Source organism: Lynx canadensis, chromosome B1, assembly GCF_007474595.2.
Source record: "Lynx canadensis isolate LIC74 chromosome B1, mLynCan4.pri.v2, whole genome shotgun sequence".
Taxonomy (NCBI): domain Eukaryota; kingdom Metazoa; phylum Chordata; class Mammalia; order Carnivora; family Felidae; genus Lynx; species Lynx canadensis.
This window is the reverse complement of record NC_044306.2, coordinates 117,921,945-117,947,334: the sequence shown is the minus strand read 5'-3', so window position 1 is coordinate 117,947,334 and position 25,390 is coordinate 117,921,945. Positions and strand designations below refer to the sequence as shown.

The window sequence follows — 25,390 nt, the reverse complement described above, 5'->3', positions numbered from 1 at the left end:
AAGACATTTCAGGTGATACCACACAAATACAAAAGATTATAACTGAACACTATGAACAATTGTACACCCACAGGTTGGACAACCTAGAGGAAATGGCTAACTTCCTAAACACATACAACTTACCAAAACTGAATCATGAAGAAAAAGAAAATCTGAACAGACCAATTACTAGTAAGGATATTGAGTCAGTAATCAGAAACCTCACAACAAAGAAAAGTCCAGGATCAGATGGCCTCAATGGTGAATTCTACCAAACATTTGAAGATGAATTCACAGTCCTCAAACTCTTTCAGAAAGTTGAAGAAAAGGAATTATTTACAAACTCACTTTACAAGGCCAACATTACACTGATACCAAAACCAGACAGGGACACTACAAAAACAGAAAATTATCTGCCAGTATCCCTGACGAAAAGTTAAATGCAAAAACTCTCAACAGAATATTAGCAAACCAAGTCCAATAGTACATTAAAAGGATCATATACCATAATCAAGTGGGATTTACTCCAGAAATGCAAGAATGGTTCAACATACCCAATCAATTCCACATTAAAAAATTAAGGATAAAAATTGTATAATCATCTCAAGAAGCACAGAAAACATGTTTAACAAAGTTCAACATCCTTTCATAATAAAAACTGAGTATAGAAGGAAAGTACCTCAACATAATAAAGACCACATATGAGGAAACCACAGTTAACATTATACTCAGTGATGAAAAGCTGAAAGGCTTTACTCTAAGATCAGGAATAAGACGAAAAAATGCCTACTGTCACCACTTTCATTCAATAAATTATTTGAAATACTAGCCAGAACAATCTGGCAAGAAAATAAAAGGCATCCAAATAAAGGATGAAGTAAAAGTATCACTATATGTAGAGGACATGATATTACAGATAGAAAATTCTAAAGACCTCATCAAAAAAACTGTTAGAACTAATAAACAAATTCAGTAAAGTTGTAGCATACATCAATATACAAAAATCAGTTATGTTTCTATATACTAACAACGAACTAACAGAAAGAGAAATTAAGGAAACAATCACATTTACACAAGCATCAAAAAGAATAAAACACCTAGGAATAAATTTAAGCAAGGAGATGAAAATCTGTGTACTGAAAACCCCAAAAGATTGATGAAAGAAATCAAAAAAGACAAATAAATGGAAAGATAGCCTATGTTCATGGATTGGAAGAATCAATATTGTTAAAATGCCCATAGTACCCAAAACAATCTGTGGAATCAATGTATTCTCTATCAAAATTCCAATGGCATTTTTCATGGTAATTGAAAAATGAATCCTAAATTTATAGGGAATCACAAATGATCCCAAACGGTCAAAGCAGTCTTGAGAATGAAAAACAAAGCTGGAGCCATTATACTTTCTGATTTCAAACTATATTGCAGAGCTATATTAATTAAACAGTATGGTACTGGCATCAAAACAAACACTTTAATCAATGGAACTGAATTCAAAGCCAACAAATACATGTATGAAAATATGGTCAGTTAATTTTTTTAATGAAACCAAGACTATACAATGGGAGAAGGATCATTCTTCAATAAGCGCTATTGGGGAAAGTGGATATCACACCCAGAAGAATGAAACTGGACCTCTCCTACACTGTACACAAAAATCAACTCAAAATGGATTAAAGTTTTGAACAGAAGACCTGAAACTGTAAAACTCCCAGGGAAAAAAAAAAACATAGGGGTAAACTTCTTGGAATTGATCTTGACAGTGGTTTTTTGCATTTAACAACAGCAAAGGCAACAAAAGCAAAGTAAGAGTTACTACAGCAAACCAAAAAGCTGAACAGTAGAGGAAACCATCAACAAAATGAAGAAGCAGTTTATGGAATGGGAGAAAATGTTTTCAAACCAGACACCCAGAAAGAGGTTAATATCCAAGTATGCAAAGAACCTATACAACTCAATAGCAAAAAAGCAAACCAATTAAATTGGGCAAAGGACCTGAATAGACATTTTTACCGAGAATGCGTACAAATGGCAAACAGGTACATGAAAATGTGCTCAACATCACTAATCATTGGGGAGATACAAATAAAAACTATAAGGTATCAACTGACACCTGCTGGGATGTTTATTACCAAAAAGATAAGAATGCTAGCAAGAATGTGGAGAAAAGGAATCCTTGTATACTGTTAGTGAGAGCATAAACTGGTACACTATGGAAAACAGTATGGAGATTCTTCAAAAAATTAACAATAGAACTACCACTTCTATTATGACCCAGCAACCTCCCTTCTGAGTATATATCCAAAGGAAATGAAATCATTATCTCAAAGAGTTTGTGCACTTCAGTGTTCATTGCAGCATTATCTGCACTAAAAAATGTGTAGAGACAACCTAAGAGTCCACCAATGGGTGAGTGGATAAAGATGATCTGGTATGGAGAAAGAGGGAGAGGGGAAAGAAAAGAAGGGAAGGAGAGGGGCACGAAAGGAGGGAAGGAGGGGGAGGGGAGAGGAGAAGGGAGGGGAGGGAAGGAGAAAGGTATTATTCAGTCTTAAAAAAGGAGGGAATCTTGTCATTTGTAACAAGATGGATAAATCTGGAAGACATTATGCTAAGTGAAATAAGCCAAGCAGAGAAAGACAAATACTACATGATGTTACTTCTGTGTGGAATCAAAAAGAAACAAACCAAAAAGTAGAACTCTGAAACAGAGTAGAAAAGTGGTTGTGGGGACAGGGGAAATAGGGAAAGGTTGATAAAAGGGTACAGTCTTTCAGTTATAAAATGAATCAGGTCTAAGGATCTAATGTGTAGCATGGGGACTATAGTTGATAATACTGTATTGTATAATTGGAATTTGCTAAAAGAATATAACTTAATTGTTCTTTACCAAAAAAAGGGGAGTTAAATATGTGAGGTAATAGATATATTAACTACTCAGTGGGCAAATCCTTTCACAATGCACACATACATCAAATCACTTTGTACACTTTCAATATCTTAACTATTTGTCAATTATACCTCAAAAAATCTGGAAAAAATAATTGAATAATAAATACTAATAACAATAATCATAATAGAATACTAGTTTTCCTAGTAGGTTGTTTCATCATTTTTTATTTCTTTGGTTTTTTGTTTTTGGTTTCTTTGCTGAATTTGTCTGCTTATGTTTCTTAGGATATATCTGGCTTAGGCTCTAAAGTCATAATACTGTATTTTAGCCAAAAACTGGAAAGTATTCAAATGCCTATCAATGGTAGAATGGTTAATTTGTGAAATATTTATACAATGGAAAATTGCACTCCATGAATAAACACATGAAAAAGTACAACTATATGCAATGATATGGATATCCCAAACATAATGTTGAACAAAAATAACAAGACACAAATAAGCTTATACTATCTAATTGTGTGTATGTGTGTACCTGTGTATATATAGAGTTTTACCCATTTTTATACTACATTTATAAATAAAAATAAGCATGGTATTTTCTATAAATAAAAATAAAAATATGCTATATAGTATATACATGAGTAAGCAAAAATGTGTGTGTGTGTGTGTGTATATATACATATACATACATACACATACTATAGTATAAAAATATGCAAAACTGCACATACATATACATCCCCATATATATATACAGTACACTGTATACAGAATGAAATTGGCACAACTAATCTCTTCTGATAGAAATTATTATTACAGCTTACTGGGCATATTAGGAGATTGTGGAGTGCCAGTATATGTTTGTTTCTTACTTTGGGTGCTACTTACTTGAGTATGTTTTATTTGTGAGCATTTGCAAGCTGTAAAATTATGTGTAATTTTCTGTGTGATATGTTAAAATAAAGAGTCATTTAAATTGTGTTTCAAAATCAATTAAAATAGTTATTTTCTGATGTGGTTATGGCAGGCTTAATTAATAGAGTTAAACTTCTTTTAAAACTAATTTTTATTCATTTTTGCATGCAGACATCCAGAATACAAGATTGGTAGCCTACATAAATGTTATTGATAGCTATGAACTTGGTCCTTTGATCCCTCAGGAGAACCTGTGCCTGTCAAGGGCTGGACCCCGAGACCTGTGGTGCCTCATTTTCTTTTGGTTGTTCGTGGAGTATGTACTACAATGGATGTAAGTTTGCCAGAAGCAAGATCCCAAGAAAATTTAAGCTGCTTGGGGATGACCCAAAAGAGGTTTGTGTACTTCCTGATATATAATCTGTATTTTTCATGGAGAATTGATGAGTACAGATGAAGTGAACAGTATGACATACTCAGTTAAATTCTCATTAACATAGAGGATTTCACCTCTGAGGTAAATCAAAATTTACGCTAAATTGTAGATACACATTATAATATTTGATAAAGTTAGCATAATAACAACCATGTGATACCAAAGTAGTAAAATTTGAGCAAAATAAACTCTTAATACCTATGGTCTTCTATACTTATCTTTCATGTTAATTCTAGAGTTTTAAATAACTGTCACTTTGGTATTAAAACTAAATGTTAACATTTCATTGTTACAACTTTCATCTTTCAAACCTGAATTTAAAAAGTCATATTCATCACTGCCACGTTCAGTAAAGATCATTTCTAATCACATTTTCATACCCTGAGATTTGATAGCTTAAAGTTATCATAATGAATGCACTCAAGAAACTAAAAAATATTTATATTTTAATATAAATGTAATTGAAATTATATATTTCTCTTGGGGTACCTAGATGGCTCAGTCGGTTAAGCATCCGACTTCAGTTCAGGTCATGATCTCACGGTTCGTGACTTCAAACGCCGCATTGTGCTCTGTGCTGACAGATCGGAGCCTGGAGCCTGTTTCGGATTCTGTGTCTCCCTCTCTCTGCCCCTCCCCTGCTCACATTCTGTGTCTCTCTCTCAAAAATTAACAAACATTAACAAAAAATTTTTTAAAGAATTTATATGTTTCTCCAATATAACTTACACATGGGTCTCAAATATAACTTTTGGGTAGCTTCTAGAGTTTGCTCATTGAATAATCCAGAAACTTCAGTATGTTTACATTTAGATATGACCAAATTTTTACTGACTCTCTGAACCTTACAATTATCTTACAAAGATTAAATGCAATTGAAATATATAGTTATACTATGCATACTATAGTATTGATATGTCCCTCTAAATGAAAACTTTGTTGCTTTATTATTTGTGACTATAATAGTAAGTGGAAATTTAATAAAGTGCAAAAATTCTTGAAATCATGATGTAATTTTCTTCACAGGATTTTATATATATTATATATATAAACGTGTGTGTGTGTGTATGTATATATAAAGTTTATTTATTTTGAGAGAGAGCGTGCACACAAGTGGGGGAGGGAGAGAGAGAGCGAATGCCATGCAGGCTCTGCACGGCCAGCAAGGAGCCAGATGTGGGGCTCAAACTCACACTGTGAAGTCATGACCTGAGCTGAAGTCGAAAGCTTAATTGACTAAGCCACCCAAGCACCCCCACAGGATTATATTTTCAATAAACTTTATTAAATGGGCTACATGTCGTCAGCCACTTTAATTTCCCACACTGGAGAGCTTTTGTTTTTAACCAATATTTTATAAAAGTTTATCACTTTCACCATATTTAATATAAAGCAAATCCTGGGGATGGATAGGAACATCCTCCCTCAGGGCGGTAGGAGAGCCTGGCTTAGAAACCTCCTCACCTTCTAAAATACAAATTAGTATATCTCTGCCAGGTAGTTACATCAACATTCTTAGAGAAATATCACTATGAAATGAGAACCTCTAAGGATGAATGGAATAACTGAGTATCATCGCCTCCCATTTTATAAGCATATTACCTGGAAAATCTGTTCTTTGTAGGGAGGAGGAGCAACTGAACATTCCTCCTTTCAAGTAAACCTTACAAAGTTCTTCAAATATACCACAATCTACTTCTGAGAGTTTTATCCATATTTGAAGCATCTAGTAATTTTTTGTTCAATGGAAAGATCTTTTCAAATTTTGAACTTTTTAATATAAGCACTTAAAAATATAAAGAGAGCCAAACAAATCTTTCCAATAGTTCATCTTCCTTGGCAGCTAATTGGAGGAGTAGAGAATGTGACCTCTTTAAGACTCTATGGCTTCATACTCCTATCCTATTACTGGCATAGGCTTATATTTATAAAATGCTGAGTATCTACATACAAAGTATAAAATTAACATCATAAAAATACCAAAGAGCTAGATATTCTAATAACACATACAAAATTAGATGGTTTATACTTTTTGCTTGGAAACACATGCAAAAATAGATGATATATGGTGTATACTTTTTGCTTGGAAATTTTGTGGAATTTAAGAGACAAAACAGATGAACATAGGGGAAGGGAAAGAAAAATAAGATTAAAACAGTGAGGGAGGCAAACCATAAGAGACACTTAAAGACAGAGAACAAACTGAGGATTGCCGGAGGGGAGGTTGGTGGGGGAGGGCTGATGGGCATTAGGGAGGGCACTTGTTGGGATGAGCACTGGGTATTATATGTAAGCGACGAATCACTGGGTTCTGCTCCTGAAACCAATACTACACTGTAAGTTAACTAATTTGAATTTAAATATGTAAAAAAAGACAGTCATGTTAGGAAACCTTAGTTATTTAATAAGAAAGATACTATATATTGTCATTTGGATCTAAGATATAGGGGGAAATTTTTTACTGATAGCCTCTCTCACATATAAAAAGGATTTAGAATTTAATATGTAGAATTATTCATTTTAAACAGGAAGAGAAACTGGAGTCTCATTTACAAAACCTGTCTACTCTTATGGCACCAACATACAAGAAACTTGCACCTGATGCATATAATAATCAGGTAAGTTTATAAATAATTATGGACAATGATTAGAACAATTTATTATTGATGACCTACATACTTTCAAAGAAATATCATCAAAAAGAGCTTATTGTTGGTCTTTTAACGTGTAAAGATTGTGAATCTAACAAGCTGTTGTATCCACTAATCTTGTATCTCTTCTGTAAGTAGACTTTGGTGATTAATTAAAATTATGTGACCCAAACCATAGGTTCTAACCACCTATTAACTTTTCACAGAAGGTCTATACATATTATGAGTGTACTACTTTGTAAGTGTACATACATGTGTCCAGATATGTCTGATTTTGCTAGATTATCTCCATTTTATTTGGCCTTGGCTCCATGAACCAAGCTGAAACACTTGTTTCCTATTTTATGAGTGTGGTCTAGGCTATACCAGTTTGGAAAGCTAGGTCATTTGTTCAGAAATGCTCATGAAGGAGGGAAAAAAAAAACTGTAAAGTCTTCCCTGTTATTATGACATCAACAACAGAAGCATTAAATGGAAACCTGTTATAAACTAGATACTGTATTTAGTCACTGTGGATGTAAAGATGAGTATTGTAGGTTTTTGCCTTTAAGGAATTCCTTCCTTTAAGGAACCTTTAAGGCAGAGATATGTAAAATAACTGTTACAGAATAATACATTAACAGCTGGGATAGAGGTATGCTCATTTCTGAAGGAACAAAAAAGTTCTCCCTGAAAGAAGAGATGTAAGGTCACAAATGGCCTTGGAGACCATATAAAGATCTTTGAACTTTGAACTTTATCCTGTATGTAAGAAGGCTACCATTGGGGCGTTTTAAGTGTGTGTTGGGGACAGGAGAGTGTGAAGTGATTTAATTTAAAACAGTCACCGAACAAGCCAAATTAAGTGAAATACAACTTAGGTTAGTGTAAGATTAAATTGGAGGAGTAAGCTAGTGCAGTCACTGGACAAGAGATGTTAAGGTCCTACATTAAAGAAATGGCAGTAGTGAAAGAATAAAGGAAGTAAGTATGTGAAATTTGAGGTAGAACTTGTAGAACTTACCAATTGGATTTGAGGATGAGCAGAAGAGAGAATTTGAGGAGCCACCAAATCTCTGGCTTGGACAGGTTGTTCTATTAACTAGTATTTGGAATCAGTGAGGAAAAGTAGGTTTGGGGACAAACAGGTGAAATGATAAATTTCATTTTGGGCATACTATGTTTGACATCCTTTAGTATAATTCGATGGAAAATCCTGAGAAAAATCCAGGCTAATTATGTAGATTTGGGAGTCACCAAAATGCAAGAAGTAGTCGAATTCACAAGGAGTGAATGCATGTTTTCAGAGTGGAGATTATAAAGGGATTCTGATGGGATTCTGGAGTACACTGACATTTTAGGAGTGGAGGATTAGAAAGCAGTGAAGTAAATGCTGGGAGTAGGCACAATAGAGTAAGGGAGGTTAAAGATTTAAGGGAAAGAGAGAGACTGATAAATGGAGGAAAGCTGGAGGTGATGCAGGTATCCAGAGCAGAGTACACAGTGGCAGGGGGTACAAGGAAGTACGAAGAGCGGTACATTTGGCAAACGTTGTCATTTAATAACATTAAAGACTAATGGGATTAATTTATATAGCAGAGACACACAGGGGAGACCAATACTCATTTAATGATTTAGCTACTCTTGTTTCTATTGTGGACTTTAATACTTTCCCCAAACCTCAGCTCTTTCTTTATTTAAGTGTGAGCAAAGGAAGCAAATTTAATAACGATCTGTTTATAAACTTGTTTTATGTCACAACTCAGGCTTTTAGAAATATATATGATGTGTATGAAGATTATTTTTAATGCTGTTAATAGTAGTAGGATTAATACTGTTATTTTACAACCTTATCTACTTTGGTAAGTATCACAGAAAAGTATATGGAATGTTTTAGTACTGTTATAAAATAATTCCAAGTGAGAAACACAATAAATCAAGCTATAAAAAGAAAATGAATTGAGTCTATGTTGCTAGATCTCAAGTTTGGCCATTTTCTGTTGAATAAAAATTTTTATAGGTGCTATTAACCTAATGGCTTTAGCTGGAAAAGGGGACAGAATAACAAAGCATTGGTGTTCTTTTTACTCCTTTGATTCTTACTATAGATGGTGTCATACACACCTGATTTTCTAAGCATTTATATTCCACCCTACTGTATTATGTTTGGAGCATTTTATGCATTTCCTGAACTTAGAGTATCCAAAATATGAAGGTACCCCAAATTTTAGTTATAACAAGAAGATTACATATAATTCTTTAGATGTGTTTCAGTATTTATATATCGATACATGTGTAGATGTACTAATAAATGGGCAGAAAGTTTCAGTTAAGCAAGATGAATGAGCTCTAGAGATCTGCTTTGCAATGTGTACCTATTGCCAACAATAATGGACACTTAAAATTTTGTTGGAAAGGTAGATCTCATGTTATGTATTCTTACCACAAAATAAAATTTACATATATACATACATTCATATATAAAAAATAGTTGTATATATAAATTAAATCAATCATGGTTAAAGATAGATAAGGTATTTTTTATATTGCCTAGTATGTACTATTGGGTAATATTCATCCGTATGTCTTAATATTGTTTAAAGATAAAAAAAAACAGCCATGTGGTCTTTCCACACAGCACATAGGAAGACCTTTTGAGGTTATGGATGCTATCAAAGCCTACCATTTGATTTTTGTCTCTTCCCCAACTGGATATATTGTACTTATTTCTCATATCTAAATGCTCTTCCTTTGCTTTGTTCCTTGATTTTATAAAGTCTTATTGTTGAAGTTAAGCCTCACATCAGAGAAAAATGTAAGAAAAAAAAAAAACCCTTGTCAACCCAGAAATCTATACCCAGGAAAAACTTCAAAAGTAAAGGCAAGGGAGTGCCTAGATGGCTCAGTCAGTTAAACGTCCGACTTTGGCTCAGGTCATGATATCACGGTTCTTGAGTTCAAGCCCAGTGTTGGGCTCTGTGCTGACAGCTCAGAGCCTGGAGCCTGCTTTGGATTCTGTTCTCTCTCTTTCTCTGCCCCTCCCCCTCCCTCATTCTATCTCTCTCTCTGAAAAATAAACATTAAAAAAAAAAGTAAAGGCAAAACAAAATTTTTTTCAAACATACAAATGCTGAAATAATTTACCATCAGCAGACTAACACTTTAAAAATATTAAAGGAAGCCTGCCAGTAAAAGAAAATGATACCAGATAGAAGTCTGTATTGACAAAAAGGAAAGAAAAACATCATAAATAGTAGCTATGTAAATAAAAAAACTTTTTCCTTATTTCAAAAGAAATTTAAAGATAATTTGCTATTAAAAATATATATGAACAATGTGCCTTAAACTTTATAACATGTAGAAGTAACACAGAGGCTGGGGAATTGAAAGTATACTGTTGTAAGGGTCTTATGTTATATGTAGAGTAGTATAGTATTTCTTGAATGTAGAGTGTAAGAAGATAAAGAATATATCGTAAACCTTAAGGGAAGCGGCCATTTAAAAAAAAAAAATCTAGCAGTAAAAAAATCTACCAGCTAATCTACCGGTAAAAAGGAAAAAAATAGAATCAATCCAAAATGTATTTAAAAGGATTATGGAACCAAATTAAAGATAAGACAAATATAAAGCAAATAGAAAATTGGTATATTTAATCCCAACCATATCAAAAATCATATTAAATGTGAATGGCTTTTAACATTCCCAGTTAAAAAGGCAGAGTTTGTGATACTAAATAATCACATTGATATTGAACAATTATAATATTGAAAAAAAACAGGAACCAAGAAATATGCTAATATCAATCTAAGGAAAGCTGGAATGATCATATTAATAACAAAGATTTCATAGCAAAGAATATTATAAACTATAAAGAAGATCATTTAATAATAAAAAAGGGGGCAGTTCATCAAGAAAACATGATAATCCTAACTATGTACAGAGCTTCAGATTTTATTAAACAAAACTGATAGAACTATAAAAAGAAATGAATCTACAATTACAGTCAGAGATTTCAGTACATCTCTCTCAATAACTGTTAGAACAAATACAAAATCACTAAGAAGACAGAAGACTTAAACAGCACTTTTAACCAACTTGACCTTATTGACATGTATAGAATTCCTCACCCAACAGAATTAACATTATTTTCAAGTGTACAGGAAGTTTTATCATGATAGATTGTATAGTGAGTCATAAAGCAAGTATGAATATATTATAAAGCCTCAAAATATGTTCTCTGGCCACAATGAAGTTAAATGAAAAATCTGTACCGGTATTTCCACAAAATTTCTAAGTATCTGGAAACTGAGAAACATATTCCTAAATAACCTAGGAGCCAAAGAATAATTCACAGGGAAATTAGAAAGTATTTCAAAGTGAATAAAAATGAAGACTTGGGGGTGCCTGGGTGACTCAGTCAGTTAAGCATCTGACTCTTGATTTCAGCTCAGGTCATGATATCATGGTTCATGAAATCAAGTCCCATGTTGGGCTCTGCACTGACAGCCATGAGCCTGCTTGAGATTGTCTCTCTCTGCCCCTCCTTCAGTCATGCATGTGCACACATGCACTCTGTCTCTCAAAATAAACATTTAAAAACAAAAAGAATATGAAGACATGACCTTGAAATTTGTGGAATGAAGCTATAAAGCCTTGCTTCAAGAGACATTTATAGCATTGAATACTTATTAGAAAAATATAGGGGCACCTGGGGGGCTCAGTTGGTTAAGCATCCAACCCTTGGTTTCAGCTCAGGTCATATCTCACATTCCACAAGATTGAGCCTGGCATTATGCTCTCCTCTGTCAGCACAGAGCCTGCTTGGGTTTGTCTCTCTTCCTCTCTCTCTCTCTCTCTCTCTCTGGCCCTCTCCTCATGGGTGCTCTCTCTCTCAAAAATAAACAAACTTTGGGACACCTGGATGGCTCAGTTGGTTAAGCATCCAACATTGGCTCAGGTCATGATCTCATGGTTCATGAGTTCAAGCCCTATGTTGGGCTCTGTGCTGACAGCTCAGAACCTAGAGCCTGCTTCAGAACCTGTGTCTCCTTCTCTCTCTGTCCCTCCCACTTACACTCTGTCTCTCTCTCAAAGATAAACATTAAAAAAATAATAAGTAAAATAAAAATAAACTTCAGAAAATATATATAAAGTTTCAAATTAATGATCTAAGTGGCTTCTCTAAGAAACTTGGAAAAGGACAGCAATATGAACCCTAAAAGACAGAAGGAAGGAAAAACTAAAGAACATAAATCAATGAAATGGAATACAGAAAATAAGAGCATAAATCAGTGAAACCAAAAGCTAGTACTTTGAATCAATTCAATCAAGAAAAAAAAGAGAAGGTACAAAAGGCCAATATCAAGAATTAGAGATGAGACATCACTATAGATACTACAGACATTAAAGGAATAATATTATTAAAATTTTATGCCAATAAATTCAACAACTTAGATGAAATGAGAAAAGTACTTAAACGCATATTACCAAAGATGACTAAAGAAAAAAATAAATACCATAAGTCATCCTATATTTATTAAAGATATTGAATTTTTAGTTGAAAGCTTTTCCAAAAATTCCAGGCCCAGATAATTTCCCTTTCAAATCTGACTCATATTTTAAGGAAGAAATAGTAACAATTCAGTGGAAACTCTTCTAGAAAATAGAAAAGGAATAAACTTCCCAACTCATTTTACAAAGCTGGAAATATCCTGATACTAGAACTAGACAAAGGCAGTAAAAGAAAAAGAAGACTATAGTCCAATATTCTTAATAAATATTGATATGAAAATTCTTCACAAAATTTTAGTCAATTAGACAACAGTGTGCAAAAAGGATATATCATGACCAAATGGAGTTTATTTCAGTAATGTTTTGTTTAACATTCAAAAATCAATCATGATTGATTGACTAAGTGGCTCAGTCAGTTAAGTGTCTGACTTCGGCTCAGGTCATGATGTCACAGTCTATGAGTTCCAGCCCTGCGTCAGACTCCATGCTGACAACTCAGAGCCTGGAGCCTGCTTCAGATTCTGTGTCTCCCATTCTCTCTCTGCCCCTCCCCCACTCTGTCTCTGTCTCTCTCAAAAGTAAACATTAAAAATTTTTTAATCAGTGTGATTCACCACATTAGCCAACATAATGGGGTAAAATGATTATCTCAATAGATAGAGGAAAAAGCACTTAGCAATATTTAGTATCCATAGAAGGGAACTTTCTCAGCCTCATAAGGTGCATAATTGAAAAACCTAAAGCTAACTTCATATTTAATAGTGAAAGACTGAAAGCTTTACCCCTAAGATTACAAACAAGACAAGGACATCCATTTTTACCACTTTTATTTAATATCTAACTGGAAGTTTTAGGGAAATAGGCAAGAAAAAGAAATAAGGAGTGTACAGATTGAATAGAAATAAAATTGTCCTTATAATGTAGACACTTGTCTACATAAAAAGTTCCAAAGACCCAAAAACTTCTAATAAATTGTTCAGCAAAGTTGCAAAAATAAATCAACTGTATTTCTATATACTAGTAATAACTAAAAATTGTAGTCAAAACCAATAGCAATTAAATAACATCAAAAATATGAAATTCTTAGACATAAGAATTTGTCATTTGACAAAACATGTAAGACCCGTGCACTGAAAACTATAATACATTGCTGAGAGAAATTATAAAAGACCCCAAATGGAAAGGTCTACTATGTTTATGGATCACAGGACTAATATTTTTAAGATGTCAGTTTTCCCCAAGTCATTCAATGGACTTAGTATATGACCTATCAAAATGTTACCAAGTGTTTTGAAGGAATTGACAGGGTGTTTGTAAATATATAGTAAGACAAATGCAAAGGATCTGGAATAGGCAAACAATTTTCAAAAAGAAGATCAGAATTTGGAGAGTTATAATCCATGATTTCAAGATTCACTAAAAATCTATATTTACTAGTAATCAAGACAGTGATGTCGGCATATATACACATACATACCCACTACACTATTATATACCGAACAATCAGAATAGAAAGTCCAGAAATAGGTCCAGCATGTACAATCAGTTGATTTTCAAAAAAAGACAATTTAGTGGCAAAGGATAATTTTTTTTGCAGTAGTGTTTGAACAGTTGGATAGCCATATGGAAGAAAACTAACCTTGACTCTTAATCTTATGCCATATATAAAAATTAACTCAAAACATCCATTTATATAAAATTCTAGAAAATGTAAACTAATCTGTAGTTACAGAAAGCAGATCAGTAGTTTCCTGGGAACAAAGGAAGAGACATGAATTAAAAGGGGAAGGAAGAAACTTTTGGGAGTAACGGATAGGTACATTATTTTGATTGTGTCAATGGTTTCACATATACTCATGTCAAAACTAATCAAATAGTACACTTTAAATATATACTGTTTAATGTATGTCAGTTATACTTCAACACTGTAAAATAAAAACTTTACCATGTCAAAATGTTTGGTCTGTTTTCTGTCATTCCATTGTATTTCTGGATATAATATATGCAACTTTTTTTTTTAATTCTGAATAACCTAAATACTAAAAAATCTTTCTGATCTGCTCAGTGCACAGGTCTTATACTTTTTTCCCAAATGTATGCCTAAGAATTTCAAATGCCTAAGTAGTTCCCCATTCACACACATGCTTCTGTTTTTCAGATTGAATATGAACACAGAGCACCAGAATGCCGACTGGGTCTGAAGGAAGGCCGTCCATTCTCAGGGGTCACTGCATGTTTGGACTTCTGTGCTCATGCCCATAGAGACTTACACAACATGCAGAATGGCAGTACATTGGTAAGTGGGGCACAGAACAGTTAGCACAGCCTGTTGAAGAGTGGAAGGCTGGAAGTTATCCTGTGATTAGAGTAATATGTTCTCTGCAGATGTCATTGCACAAGTGTTTTCATGAATGAATTGCTGTTGCAAAGGTGCCCTCGTTTGACATATCTAGTACTCTTATAACAGGTTGTCACATGAGTGGAAAACAGTTGATAAGCACATGAAAATCATGGAAACGCTTGGTACAGAACTAAACCAGTGATTGCATTGCCAACTACCATTAGCTGCCAAAAGTTCCTTCAAAATTCAATGTCAGGCATCTGGTAGGTTGTAATCAGTAAAGTGAAAAAGCCATATACAAGCCAAGGCACCAATCTACCTTGCAGAAAGAAATACAAATGAAAAATGCATCATCCATGGCACAGCAACACTATAGAAGATTCAAAGTACAAAAGAGCCCATTATTACTACATATTACAGTAGATGGACTGGATCAGGCCGTATAATCAGAGGTTATGCTAAATGGAGAAAAATGGACATGGTCTTAGGGTAGAACAGGGTTCCATACTGACAGAGTCCACAGTGTGGCCTTGCATGTTGAGGCATAAACCAGGGTGAAAATAAGGAATGAAAAATTCAAGTGAAGAAACTATAAAGTAATCTACCTAGTGAGTCATCAACATGGATATATGTGTAGTTGAGGAAGATGACCAGTGAGACTTAAAATGAAAAATAGAATACATGGGGCACCTGGGGGGCTCAGTTGGTTAAATGTCTGACTCTTGATTTTGGTTCAGTCATGATCTCACAGTTCGTGAGTTGGAGCCCCATGTCAGTCTCTGTGCTGACAGCATAGAAGAGCCTGCTTGGGATATTCTCTCTCTCTCTCTCTCTCTCTCTCTCTCTCTCTCTCTCTCTCCCTCCTTCTCTCTCTCTCTCTCAAAAATAAATAAACATTAAAAAAATAGAATACAGAAACTAAAATTGTAGTCTAGGGTAGAGAAGAATTCAGGTGGCAAGCAATGGTGGAAGTAATTCACAGAACCTGGTATGAAGTTTTTGTTGAAAAGCAGAAAAAGTATCAGATTAATAGTCTAAAACAGAAGTCAGAATTTTTTTTTAATAATAAAAAATCTAGGGGCGCCTGGGTGGCGCAGTCGGTTAAGCGTCCGACTTCAGCCAGGTCACGATCTCGCGGTCCGGGAGTTCGAGCCCCGCGTCAGGCTCTGGGCTGATGGCTCAGAGCCTGGAGCCTGTTTCCGATTCTGTGTCTCCCTCTTTCTCTGCCCCTCCCCCGTTCATGCTCTGTCTCTCTCTCTGTCCCAAGAATAAATAAAACGTTGGAAAAGAAAAAAAAAAAATTAAAAAAAAAATAATAATAAAAAATCTAAAATCTTCACTAATTGTGTATTGAACACATGCTCACTATTAGGAGGCTAGGCTAGATTCTGGAGGGAAAAAAAAATGCCACGGTAGATCCTAAAGATAACCATGTTTCACTCTAGCAAGGGAATGAAGAGTAGGCAGGGATGAGAAAAAGGCTTTGCCTTAAGGAGAATTTGCCTCTGATAGGTCACAGTTTCCATCAGGTGCAAAGGAAAGCAGCACTAGGTAAGAACTAATAACATGTGGGAAAAGGTAGTAAGTGATCAGAGACATGGATTTGGAAGACTTTGATGTATAGGAAGTGAAAACTCATTTTAGTGCCACCTCATATTAAACTTCTCTATCAAGGTAAGTCTGTTATGATCACATTCCTTTCAAGAGTATCTTCTAGTGATTTTATATTGTCTCGGACTTTAAATAATCATGCTCACATTTTTTTCTGCATTAGTCAAAAACACTAAATACTAAAATCTGGTATTTTAAAACCAACAGATAATCTTTCATCAAAACCAATATGACTGTGGCTAACAAAAGAGGAAAAGTATCATTAAATTATCAAAGCAAGAGAAGTAGTTTTTTCCCCCTTTCTTGGAATAGACCCTTGTATGTTGTGATATCCTACAAAAGAAATAAGAGAGAAGAGAAACAGTAAGTTAGGTTTAACAAGTACAGAGGAGACAAGAAGGTAGAAGCAGTGTTAAGTTACACATTACCTATATCAACCAAATCTTCCATTTCACATATTTATATTTCTCTTTGGTCTCTTGTGAAAGGAAAGGAAAAAAAAAAGTCAACATGAACTTGTCTATCTCCCTGTACCATTTTGATGCAATCATCCTTAATAACAGACAGATGTGGTTTTTTGGTAATATGCATGTCACTGACCTGGCCCAGTAGACCACCACCACAAATGTAAATGCTGAGAGGGAGACAGACAGACAGACAGACACACACACACACACACACACACACACACACACAGAGTTTCTTTTAGACTGAAACTGAGGCAATACCACACACACACACACACACACACACACACACACACAGTTTCTTTTAGACTGAAACTGAGGCAGTACTGTGTTATCTCCCTACCAGGTATGCACCCTCACTAGAGAAGACAATCGAGAAATTGGAGGGAAACCTGAGGACGAGCAGCTCCATGTTCTGCCTCTCTACAAAGTCTCTGATGTGGATGAGTTTGGGAGTGTAGAAGCTCAGGAGGAGAAAAAACAAAGTGGTGCTATTCAGGTGCTGAGTTCTTTTCGGCGGAAAGTCAGGATGTTAGCAGAGCCTGTCAAGACATGCCGACAGAGGAAACTAGAAGCCAAGAAAGCTGCAGCTGAAAAGCTTTCCTCTCTGGAGAACAGCACAAATAAGAACGAAAAGGAAAAGTCAGCTTCATCTCGTACAAAACAGACTGAAAACGCAAGCCAGGCTAAACAGTTGGCAGGTAAATGTCATATGAAGCATTGTAGATATGTTATACGAAACTTAGGTTAAAAATGAAGAGTTAATTTTGGATGATTATATTTGATCATGGTATCAGTTTTGTACTAGAATTGTCTCTGAAGTCCCAAGGGCCAGGTTTTGCTCTTGGACATGGTAATGAGATACTGCACCCTCAACCCCAGCTTGATGGAAAAGTCTGGATTTTATTCTATAATAAATGGCAAAGTTTTATATGACAGGTAGGTAACATGGTGAAATTCACGTTAATCTAGCAGGGGCAGGGAGGCCAAATTAGAAGCAGAGAAGCTATGAGTTTGGAGACAGATGCAATAAACCAAGAGTAAAGTAATAAAAGCTTGAGTCCGGATGATAGCAATGAAGATTTAGCAAAAATGATGGTAGCGAATGCTTCCAAAATGATTATCAATACATTGGTGACAAAACATTAGAATGAAGAAGAAAAATTTAAGATTGAGGTCAACATTTTAAGCCTAGATAACTAAGACAGTACTATTTGTTGAAATAAGAAGTTTGGAAATAGGATTTATCAGGGAGGGGTAGCCATATTAAGTCTGAGTTAGGGAGGGGTATCCACACATAGTTATCTTATAAAAGCTTTCACCTATGCAAACAGATCACATCTCTAGCAGTAGCAATAGAGCATTATTTATCAGTACTAAGTTGATATTTTCTTTTCAAAGCCCCTGGGTTATATCTTCAGTTATTTGCTATAAAAAGCCATAAATGTAATGTCCACGTCTCATTTCACAGATGGTTAACCTGACCATTAACAAAAGAAGAATGTTTAAGTTTAGCCTACCAGTTTGCTGAGAGCCAACCATGTTTGCTTCACAAAGTCAAAGTTCCGTACTAATTCATTTCAAAACTTAAAGAAACTAAGTAATTTAGAATAATGTGCTAAAGATGCTTAATAAATATATGTTGGTTGACTTATACTAAGAGCAGTAAATCCTATTCACTCATTAATCTCTCCTGTAAGTTAACCATAACGTATCATCATATCATTGGGGTAGAACTTTTCCTCCCGTCTTTTCTAACTGATTTCTGTAATAATCATTTCAATTCTGAAGACTGCCCTTACAGCTCCATTTATTTGTTCACTTCTCATATGTAGATTTTTAAGTGAGGTCATAAAATAGAAGTATGAAAATTTTATTTACAAAGCTGAAAATTTCTTTAAAGTTTTATTGACAACTGTGTAAGTAGGGTTTGCCAATTATAGAAGATATGTTTTGGGTGTTTAAGTGAATGTCATTCCTTTTCTCGTAGCATTGATGAATCCTCAATAACAAATTTTATGCAACTTCCAACTATTTCACAAATTGTTACTGCATGCCCCAGGCATTGGAGGAATAAAGTAAAAGGGACATGGTCCCTTCCTTCAAGGAACTGCTTTGTGCTAGGAGGAGGAGAGGGCTAAAAATGATCAATTACAGTATATTACAAAACATTGCTCTGACTTATGTTTTCAGTGGGTATTGTACATGCACTAGCAGATGAGGTCATACAAGGCTTCCTTGAGGAAGGGATACCTGTCTCAAGGAAGGGCAGGGAGATGGGGTGGAGGGAGAAGGGTGCTTCAGGTAGGGTGTGGCATGGTCAGATACACAGAACCTCCAGAAAACATGATGCTCTGTCAAATATCTTTTGGATGTTTGTTACATTTTTCTTCACTTACTAAATTGTACTGTTCTGGAGATCTATTTTATCTAATGCTTTAGACAAAAAAAATGATGCCAGACAGTGATCAGAGCGCTGACTTTGCTCTTGTCCTTATTTGATGGGTATTGCATAATCTTAGTGGTGGTTCTCACATACAGCTAAGCATCCTCACTAGCTTCTGTGAAATAATAATCGAACACGTTTGTGTGCTCTCTCATATCCTGTCCACAGAACTTTTGCGACTTTCAGGACCAGTCATGCAACAGTCCCAGCAGCCCCCACCCCCGCAACTGCCGAAGCAACCTCCACAGCCACAGAAGCAGCCCCCGCAGCAGCAGCAGCCGCAGCAGCCACAGCCGCCGCCGCCGCCGCCGCTGCCCCAGCATAACCCCATGACAAATAACCCTCAATCAGAGTCTGTCAGCTCTTACTCTTCCTCTGGATCTACCAGTGTGTACATGAGACGGCCCAATCCAGTTATCCAGGCTTATCCGAGCTCTTCACACACTTCAGAGATTTATGGAGGTGCCAGCCCTATGAACCTCTATTCCACCTCATCCCAAGCTGCAGGTTCATATTTGAATTCTTCTAATCCCATGAATCCCTACCCTGGGCTTTTGAATCAGAGTAACCAATATCCATCCTATCAATGTAATGGAAATGTATCAGTGGACAACTGCTCCCCATATCTGGGTTCCTATTCTCCTCAGTCTCAGTCCATGGATCTATATAGGTATCCAAACCAAGACCCTCTCTCTAAGCTCAGTCTGCCACCCATCCATACACTCTACCAGCCAAGGTTTGGAAATAGCCAGAGTTTTACTTCTAAGTACTTAGGTTATGGAAACCAAAATATGCAAGGAGATGCCTTCAGCAGTTGTACTCTTAAAACAAATGTACACCATGTAGGGACATTTCCTCCTTACTCCACTCACGAGATGGATGGCCACTTCATGGGAGCCGCCTCTAGATTACCACCCAATTTGAGCAATCCAAACATAGACTATAAGAATGGCGAACATCACCCATCTTCTCACATAATCCATAACTACGGGGCAGCTCCAGGCATGTTCAACAGCTCTCTCCATGCCCTGCATCTCCAAAACAAGGAGAATGACATGCTTTCCCACACAGCTAATGGGTTATCTAAGATGCTTCCAGGTCTTAACCATGATAGAACTGCTCCTGTCCAAGAAGGCTTACACAAATTACATGATGCTGGCAGTCAGGAAAAGCAGCCCCCTGCCGCCGAGGACAATGATGAAGTCTGGTCAGACAGTGAGCAGAGCTTTCTAGATCCTGACATCGGGGGAGTGGCTGTGGCTCCAACTCATGGGTCAATTCTCATCGAGTGTGCCAAGCGTGAGCTTCATGCCACAACCCCTTTAAAGAATCCCAATAGGAATCACCCCACCAGGATCTCCCTTGTCTTTTATCAGCATAAGAGCATGAATGAGCCAAAACATGGCTTGGCGCTCTGGGAAGCCAAAATGGCTGAAAAAGCCCGAGAGAAAGAGGAAGAGTGTGAGAAGTATGGCCCAGACTATGTGCCTCAGAAAACCCATGGCAAAAAAGTGAAACGGGAGCCCGCTGAGCCACATGAACCTTCCGAGCCCACTTACCTGCGCTTCATCAAATCCCTTGCCGAAAGGACCATGTCCGTGACCACAGACTCCACAGTAACTACATCTCCATATGCCTTCACTCGGGTCACAGGGCCTTACAACAGATACATATGATGTCTCCCCTCATGGTGGGTACCTCATTTGAAAAGACCACAACCAACCTGTCCGTAGTATAGTTCTCATGACGTGGGCAGTGGGGAAATAACACAGGATTCATGACAAATGTGGTGGGAAGAACCTCAGCTCACCAGCAAAACAAGAGATCTTACCATAGCACTTAATTTCCCCTGACTCCTAAGTGGTCACAGATGGCATCTAGGCAAAAGACCAAAGCATTCTATGCAAAAAGAAGGTGGGGAGGAAAGTGTTCCACAATTTACATTTTTAAACACTGGTTCTATTATTGGACGAGAGGATATGTAAATGTGATTTTTCCCCCTTACAACTCTACACATCTGTGACCACTTTTAATAATACCGAGTTTGCATAGTCATGGAACACAAATCAAACAAGTACTGTAGTATTACAGTGGCAGGAATTTTAAAATACCATCTGGTGCTGAATATACAATGTACTGAAATACTGGAATTATGGCTTTTTAACATGCAGTTTTTACTGTAATCTTAATATTAACTTTTATTTATCAAAATAGCTACAGGAAGCATAAATGAATAGACAGCAAAACACTGAATTTGTTTGGATGTTTTAAGAAATGGTGCTAAGAAAATGGTGTCTTTAACATTTGAAAATTTAATGCCTTTATATCATCAAGATTCTATCAGTGTACTCCAATGCCCTTGAATAACAGGGGTACCTTTTCATTCAAATTTTTATCATAATTACCTATTCTTACATGAGGTTTTGGTTTTTTTGGGGTTTTTTTTGTTTTGTTTTTTTTTTTAATGTGGACATTTAAAGGCTTCTGGATTTTGCTCATCCAGTAAAGTCCTTGTAGGACAATAAACGTATATATGTACATATATATATACACACATATGTATATGTGCACACACATGTATATGTATAAATATTTTAAATGGTGTTTTAGAAGCACTTTGTCTACCTAAGCTTTGACAACTTGAACAATGCTAAGGTACTGAGATGTTTAAAAAAAAAAAAAAGTTTACTTTCATTTTAGAATTCAAAGTTGATTCTTTTTAAGGAAATAAGGAAAGCTTTTAAACTATTTTTGCTTTTAGCCATGCATCTGCTGATGAGCAATGTGTCCATTTTTAATATAGCCAGTTAAATCCACAATGGGGCTTACTGGATTCAAGGGAATAACTTTAGTCCACGTTTTCTGGTGCTCATCTCACATGCTATACTGTAAAACAGTTTTATACAAAATTGTATGACAAGTTCATTGCTCAAATATGTAGTTTTAAGAATTTTCTATTAACTGCAGGTTAACAATGACATGCTACAGACTTAACAAAGCTAGTTCACTTAAGCGATGCTATTTTATGGATCTGTGTGCTCTTCAGCAAACCCAATGGCAGTCTGCTTTTGTGTTGGTAATTGTACATTGTGATGTTGTCATTTCTTAGCTTAAGTGTCCTCTTTTCCAGGAAGATTGAGCAGACTGATGCCTGCATAAGAATAATAAACAGGGTTAGTTCCATGTGAATCTGTTAATTAAAAAGAAAAAAAAAACAGGCAGCTGGTTTGCTGTGGTGGTTATAAATCATTAATTTGTATAAAGAAGTGAAAGAGATGTATAGTAAGTAAATTAAATTGTAAACAAAACTTTTTTAACGCAATGCTTTAGTATTTTAGTACTGTAAAAAAAATTAAATATATACATATATATGTGTATATATATATATATATATATATGGATTTGAAGCAGAATTCACATCATGATGGTGCTACTCAGCCTGCTACAAATATATCATAATGTGAGCTAAGAATTCATTAAAGGTTTGGGTGATGTTCCTACTTGTCATATACCTCAACACTAGTTTGGCAATAGGATATTGAACTGAGAATGAAAGCTTATAGCATCATGTACCATCATTTTTTTCCAAGTCTTTTTATTATTATTATTAAAAAAGCATATCTTTTTTCAATACTTGATTTCTTAGCAAGTATAACTTGAACTTCATCCTTTTTGTTCTAAAAATTCAGGGATATTTCAGCTCATGTTCTCCTTATGCCAACATGTCACCTGTGTTTATGTAAAATTGTTGTAGGTTAATAAATATATTCTTTTTCAGGGATTTAACCCTTTTATTTTGAATCCCTCCTATTTTACTTGTATATGTCCTGATGTAACTAAAACTAATTTTGTAAATCTGTTGGCTCTTTTTATTGTAAAGAAAAGCATTTTAAAAGTTTGGGGAATCTTTTGACTGTCTCAAGCAGGAAAAAAAAAAATTACACGAAAATAGAATGCACTGAGTTGATAAAGGGAAACTTGTAAGGCAGGAGTTTGGCAAGTGGCTGTTGGCTAGAGTCAGCACTCTAGATAAAATGTTTCGATCCTGGAGTCGAGTCCAGGCCCATGGGGACATCCCCCACAGAGGCAGAACACGTAGGGGTATGGTGTGCAATTGATCAATTACATTTTTGTCTAAGTACATTTGTGTTTACTAACATTTCAAATAAATTCGTAATCAAACAAGGCCTTTGAGTTTTACTGGTCAAGTCTTTGTAACGGGATTTTTGTCTATGAAAAACAATTTCCCATTTTTGGCTGTGACGAATTGACAAACATTTCAAAAATGTTTGCTTTGCATATATGTCAAACCACACGATTTTAATATTTTGCATATGTCATACATCTAACCCCAAATATTTGATTACTACGTGCACATCTGTTGGTTTTGAGTCAGCCATCCTATATGAATGTTTGGTTTCCGTACCATCCACTGTCATTTGTCAAACTGCTGGCCAACAAGAGAACAAGAAGTGTAGCTTGGGGTTTGGCGAGAGGTAAGGAGGGAGGAGGAGAGGAAACCGAGTGGCATATTGTAAATAACAGATCTATAATTGTAAATATCCAACCTGCCTCAGTTAGAATGAATGGAAGCAGATCTCCAATTTGCTTATATAGGAATATCAGGTTAACTATATAGCCATACTTGAAAATGCTTCTGAGTGGTGTCAACTTTACTTGAATGAACTTTTCATCTTGACTGACGCACAGTGGTGTATGTACAGTTCACTTGTAAAGCTAGTGGTTAACTTGTGTAGGAAACTTTTGCAGTTTGACACTAAGGTAATGAACTCTGTGTGCATTTTTCTATGCTTTTTTTAAGACTTAGTTTCATTTCATTTTCATGTTTGGTTTGTCTATAAAACCTGAGGATGGTTATAAATACTGTAAGTATTGTAATGTTATGGATGCAGGTTATTTGAAAGCGTTTATTATTATATCATTCCTGATAACGCTATGTGAGTGTTTTTAATAAAATTTATATTTATTTAATGCACTCTAATTATTGTCTTGTTGAAGTTTCTGTTTACCACCCAAACTACCACTACTTCAATGAGGCAAAGGGAATGAAAAGAAATTGCTTTTTAAAGATACTTCTTAGATGGTTGTTAAACGGCACCTAAAATAATATCTAGATCGTTAAAGCCAAATGATTTCTGTAGTGGAATAGCCTAGATACTCAACCTTTTTCCAGCCTTAGCTTGCTCACTTTGTGTGTATAACCAGTATTAGGTTTGGAGCAATAGCACTTCGGCTGACCTTAAACGGACAGCCTTCGGCTGACCACAAACGGCATGTGTGGCTTGTGAGGGCTCCTCAGCGACACAGGTACCTGGGGCTAAGCTCACATGGCTTAGGTCTAAGGCTGGCCCTGTTCTCAGACTCAGTTTCCTCTTCACATCCACTCTTCTCAAGGAAAAGTCCTCTTCCCACCTATCCAAAGGCAGGCAGTGTTAGGAAGAGGAGAGGCCGGCGGGGGGGGGGGGGGGGGGGGGGCGGGAGGAACATCTTTTCTTTCCACAGTGTGAGGGGACAGTGCTTGCTGCCTGAAGATGCTGGCTCACCCAGTGGTCACTGGGCTCACCGCTAAGGGCTTGGGGAGCTTTCCCCTGCCCTCCTCCATCTGAGAGCACACTCTCTGGTTGCTAGAGTTCACAACAGATGCTTAGAAGAGAATTAACTGTGATTAGAGATTGTTTGTGTTACCAGTGCTCCTCAGTTTCAAAGAACAAAGATACTTTTGTTCCCATATATTGGAGGCCAACTGCCTGCATTTCCCTCTCTCTTACCAGGCAATTTCTCACAAATATCCGTGCTTGTCTAGTCCAACATTCACTCAAGAAAGGAGCAGCTCTTTCCCCCACGTAGACACCAGACGAATGTGCTTTCTTTGGGGGGGCTTCCTTTTGTATGGTTTCAAAAGGAATTTCTCTACCCAATTTGACATTTTAGTCCTTAATCAATTCTTAATTCAAACTGAAATGAGATTTCTACTTGGGTGTTGAGGAAAATCGTTACACGAAGACATGCTACTTCTCCCTGACCCCCAGAACAATGGATTCAGATCATTTAAATTGCTGAGTTGGGACTCTGTGGCCATATTCACTGAGCGCTGGCTTTTATTCCTTACATAGACCTTCACATTAAGAGAAATCTGGG

The 25,390-nt window shown here is 35.9% G+C and overlaps 1 protein-coding gene across 2 annotated transcripts in view; it reads left to right on the top strand.

Moving 5' to 3' along the window:
• The window catches only part of TET2 (tet methylcytosine dioxygenase 2), a 136,829-nt gene extending 112,596 nt beyond the window's left edge, over positions 1–24,233 (top strand). For both annotated transcript variants that reach the window (XM_030313329.1, XM_030313330.1), the window contains exons 7-11: positions 4,035–4,185; positions 6,754–6,843; positions 14,525–14,662; positions 17,132–17,486; positions 19,400–24,233. In XM_030313329.1, coding sequence (XP_030169189.1) covers positions 4,035–4,185; positions 6,754–6,843; positions 14,525–14,662; positions 17,132–17,486; positions 19,400–20,907 — 2,242 coding nt within the window. In that variant the 3' untranslated portion in view covers positions 20,908–24,233. The remainder of the gene's footprint in view (positions 1–4,034; positions 4,186–6,753; positions 6,844–14,524; positions 14,663–17,131; positions 17,487–19,399) is intronic.
• Positions 24,234–25,390: the final 1,157 nt, after the last annotated feature.